The 4727-nt window shown below is 41.7% G+C and overlaps 1 protein-coding gene across 2 annotated transcripts in view; it reads right to left on the bottom strand.

Annotated features, from left to right (window-relative positions):
* Nucleotides 1–3651, bottom strand: part of SART3 (spliceosome associated factor 3, U4/U6 recycling protein) — a 26894-nt gene extending 23243 nt beyond the window's left edge. Inside the window, exons 1-3 of one of the 2 annotated variants that reach the window (XM_023733738.1) lie at nt 3262–3651; nt 2049–2100; nt 730–854 (exon numbers count right to left, since the gene is read on the bottom strand). In XM_023733738.1, the coding sequence (XP_023589506.1) occupies nt 730–854; nt 2049–2100; nt 3262–3330 (246 nt within the window). In that variant the 5' untranslated portion in view covers nt 3331–3651. The remainder of the gene's footprint in view (nt 1–729; nt 855–2048; nt 2101–3261) is intronic. The other variant, XM_023733739.1, reaches the window with a different exon arrangement.
* Nucleotides 3652–4727: the final 1076 nt, after the last annotated feature.

The following is a 4727-nucleotide window of genomic DNA, read 5'->3' as shown; positions in this document are numbered from 1 at the left end:
AGACTGGCTAAAATTTAGGTATGTCAATATCCAAGGTTGGCAAGAGCAACAGGAACTCGATACTGCTGGTGGGAATGCCAACTGATAACCTGGAAAACAGTTTAGCAGTACCTTCCAATCCAGCAATTTCATTCCTGGACATATGCAGTAGAGAAACTCTTTTTCCTAAGTCCCAGAAGATACGTACAAGAACGTTCAGATTAATGCTGCACAACGCAACCATCCATCAACATGGATAAACTGTGGTATACATGACAGCATTACAGCAGTGAAAACAAATGAACTGTAACTATACTCATCAACATGAATAAAACCCAAAAACACACTGAATGAAAGAAAATATACAGCACGGTTCTGTTATATAAAAGTTCAACAACGAGAGACATTAAACAATATATTAAGTAAGGATGTATTTGTAGGTTGTAAAACTACAAAGAAAAGCAAGGGAATGAGTACCACAAAGTCAGGAAAGTGATTACCTCTCGGGAGAAGGAGGAGGAGGCAATCGGAGAGGGGCAAAAATGAGCTTCTAAGGAACTGGCAATGTTCTATTTCTTAACCTGGGTGGATGTTCACTTTATTATTATTATATAAACCATGTATATATATACACATTTATATACTCTATATGTTTCATAGTAAAATTTTCAAGGCAGCGTTTTACTTGCAACTACTGATCAGGGAAAAGTTTATAGAAAGAAGCGTACTATCAAAGAAGCCAACACTTACCAGTGCTTCTTCATAGGGTTTGTATTTCTCCAACTGCTGCAGCGCTTTGTTATAGCTCTGAATTACTGATTCTGGTATTGGGTCTTCTGACCATTCTTCATACTCTGCAAATGTGGCCTCCATATCTATTGAAAGATGGATTCAGCCCCGTGGGTCTTGCCATTGGGTTTTAGCCACCAAACATAGATTAACCATGAGATTCAGGTCCCTCCCACACCTCTGGCCAGGACTGCTCTTCTGGGTCTAATCCTGAGCTCTTCTGCTGAGCCCAGACTTGGTCTTAGAATCTGTCTCAAAGCACGGTCCCAGGCAACCCTACCAACACTCAGCTAGTGCTTCCCATGTTCTAACACTTCACAAACTTTAACCCATTTGATCCTCACACTCCAGGAGGTAGGTTCTATTAGGATCCTCATTTCGCAGCTGAGGAAACTGAAGCACAAGGAGATTAAGTCACTTGTCTACAGCCAGTGGTAGAGCAAGGATTTGAACCCAGGCGGTCTGGCTCAAGTTCATACTCTAATCACTATGCTATGCTGTCTCACGTTGGTATGTGAGATGAAATCTACCAGCCAGCTCAGTTCTAGCCTTTTCTGCATGTCACCCAAGTGTTCAATGGGACAGCCACTTTGTAATCTGTTAAAGCAGATCCAAATAAACCATGAGGTAAAGAGAAACAACACCTGGGCTCAAGTGAAGTTGCCTAGACGTTCTGCACGTATACAGTGCAGAATCATGCCTTGCAGAAAAAACAAGATTGCAGTGCCCAACTCTTTGCGAACTCCAAAAACTCCTCCCAGCACCACACATGCTCACAGCAGCAGAGCCACAAAGGCTTGGCTTGCCAAAATATATTCACCTAAAAAGGAGAACCCTCACCAAACCCCAAAGATTTAAACATGAATACTTCCAACCAAATCAACCCTCACAGAGGAAAGATACAAGCCCAGTAACACCCCTACTCTGTTGCTAAAGAGGTTACTCCTAAAGAGAAAAGGCTCGATAATGGAACTCTTACTCAATAAAGTTTCCCCAGAATACAGGGTGTCACCTTCCCTATTCCTTTCAAAGAACTTATCTCCCCCTTTCCAACAAGGTTTTAAAGTAGGAAAGAGATCTCAACTGGGAGTCAGAAAGCCAGGCTTCTAGTCCTGCCTCTGATTCATACAACCCTCTTGCGCATTAACAATTCAAGATAACATTTTACCAACAAGCTCACCCAGAGTGTCTGATGAGTACACGGATGCTGTGCAAGGTCTGATTACATGACACACCCCAAAGCATTCTGAAAACCACGGTGATGTGCCCATTTCTCTTACCATACAGTGGGATCGCCAGCTGCCGCCGGAATAGACTGTGGACCTTCTCAAGCTGTGAATCAAAGGTTTGTTCCCAGTCAAAAGGGGAAAGGAAGCCAGCTATGGGCTAAAGAAGCAAATTAGTAGTACATGACAAACTTTGGCTCTTCCTACTTCAAAAAATTTTCAACAGATTTTTAGTTCAAACTGAAAAAAAATGTATATGACCTCTTATACAGGAGGTATTATGCCAACTGCAACAAAGGGTGCAAAAATAAATGCTTATCTCTGCCTCTGTTTATATTGGGGAGGAAGCAAGGAATAAAAGAAACGTATCCAAATGACTACAGCAAGGCAGGAAGTATCATAAAAGCCAAGTATCACGGTACTGCACAAAGTATCACAGTATTGCAGTTTCAAAGAAACAGATCACAGTTCTAGGGGTGAGTCTTGTTGTTATGGAGAGAGAGTCAGGAAGGACTCCTGGAGGAGCTGGCATTTGGGATGAGTCTGCAGTCTCCCAGGAAGGGAAGAGCCTGGGTAAAAGCACAGTGGCAAGAATGTTCAGAGGGCAGGCAGGCATCCAGACAGTGGGGAGCAGAGTCCATGCAGGAATCATGACTGACACTAGAGGGAGCCACAAATATCAGGCAAAGAGGTAGATATGGTGCCTTAATTCAGGGGTGAGCAGAGGCACCACTACAGAATACTGCACAGGGATGTAATCAAGACGTGACTGAGGCTACTTTAGTAATAATGGTCTAACTAAGAGAGGGCTCCACTGCGTGCCGACAGTAACCTTCCGTGCACACACAAACACAGTGAGAGGGATGCTGCAGTAAAATTCTACAAATCATAGTCTAAAAAATGCAATATGATGGAGTCAAACCTCCTCTCATGGTTACTATTAAACATTTTGCGGGAGGCACATTCACAAGTATATTCACATGTAACCATGTAACTAACTTACTCATAGTATTTTTAAGTATCAGAAAATAAACTGAAGAGTCACCTGCTTTTAAGTCAAACAACTCAGTCTTGCTATTCCATAAAGACTACTGATTTTACTTATTTTACAGCCCACCCACTAAGAGATTGGAGAAGACCATCTAGTGAACTGTTAGCTACAAGACTCATCTTGTGACATTTTGTTTCAATTAATCCTTTCAAAACTACTTAAATAGACAGCCCTTGACTATTTAGATGCACACAGGTCACAAACACAGGCACTTACCCGAGCAGCTTCCACGATCGCACTTTCAAACTCTCGATAAGCCTCCCATAGGGCGAGCCCTTTGGTCATGTGTAGGCCGACGGACGAGAGCGCCCTTTCAAACACAGAGCGCACTTTCTCAAGGCCGCCCTTCTGGCCAATCCCACCGACTGAGTACTGGCCGTACTCCAGCCAAATGTTAGGACCTAAAAATGGGAAGTGTTCTTTTCAGTTCTGGATATAAGTCCCCAGAATCAAAACTGACACACGATGGAAGAAATTTACCCACCAAGAAAGCAGTCATTCATGCGAAAAGCTAAGACCACCATGAACAATAAGAGCAACTCACCTGGACTACTACTGCAGCCTGAAAAGAAACTACATCTTAAACAACGTTCTTAAGAAAATAATCACTGAGCTGTCACTGCATCAACAGTACAGAAACAGGTTGCTGTCTAGTCAATTCGGACTCACAGTGACCCTACAAGACACAGTAGAACTGCCCCATAGGGTTTCCAAGGCTGTAAATATTCACAGAAGGAGAATGTCACATCTTTCTCCCGTGGAGTGACTGGTGGGCTGGAACCGCTGACATTTTGATTAGCAGCCAAGTGCTTAACCACTGTGCCCCCAGGGCTCATCAACAGTATATGGCAGGTGGCAATTCCTAAGGACTGTGAGTAAAATGTTTCTTTATGAAACTGAAGGAAACCAGTAATGGATTTCAATGAAAACGGTTACAAATCCGACTCAACCTTCAGAAGGACTTCAAAGCCCAGAATCTTTCAACTTTTGAATTTTGATTCGTGTTTAAGCCTTCTGGTCAAAGTGAAGAAACAAAACTAAAAGCACCAATCCTGTTATTAGAAATTTGTACTTTAAATACGGATTTTTAATGATGTTTAAGCAAAAAAATAAATAAATAAGACCTCAGTTGCCTTGTTCCTTTCACTTTTTCTGTTAGCCCTTTACCTACTCATTCCCGTGGCTTTAAGGCCAGATTAATGAATTAAACTCTTTATGAATGCACTGATTCTTACAGTAAATGTTTTTACCTACTGAGTCACTTTACAGGGATAGGAAAATAATTTCAGAGGCCTATACATTAACCTTTTAAAATAAAGATACTAAAAAGATCAAGAAGCCAATTTGGGAATGACATGTTTTCATGAGGCTTGCTCTTCATTGAGAAACCTATTTCAATGAACTTAGCCAAAGTTTGCTAGCTACTGTTTTTGCTCATCAATACAGACCTGCCAGATGGGCTGCAAGTAAAAATGGAAATGAGCTAACTGCTGGATCTGAGGCCCTCAGCAAGAGTAAGACAAGGGCCTAACCATTGGGGGAAGCTGCAGGAAGTACGTACACGGAACTTCTCTGTAGTACTTTTGCAATTTCTTGTGAATCTGTAATTATTTCAAAATAAAAAGATTTTTTAACTCACAAAAAAAAAGACAAGATTTACTGGCCTAAAGGAGACTGGAGAA

This window comes from Trichechus manatus, unplaced genomic scaffold (assembly GCF_000243295.1).
Source record: "Trichechus manatus latirostris isolate Lorelei unplaced genomic scaffold, TriManLat1.0 scaffold00061, whole genome shotgun sequence".
In the NCBI taxonomy this organism is placed as follows: Eukaryota; Metazoa; Chordata; class Mammalia; order Sirenia; family Trichechidae; genus Trichechus; species Trichechus manatus.
The sequence above is the reverse complement of the archived record's forward strand: the minus strand, read 5'-3'. Positions and strand labels throughout refer to the sequence as shown.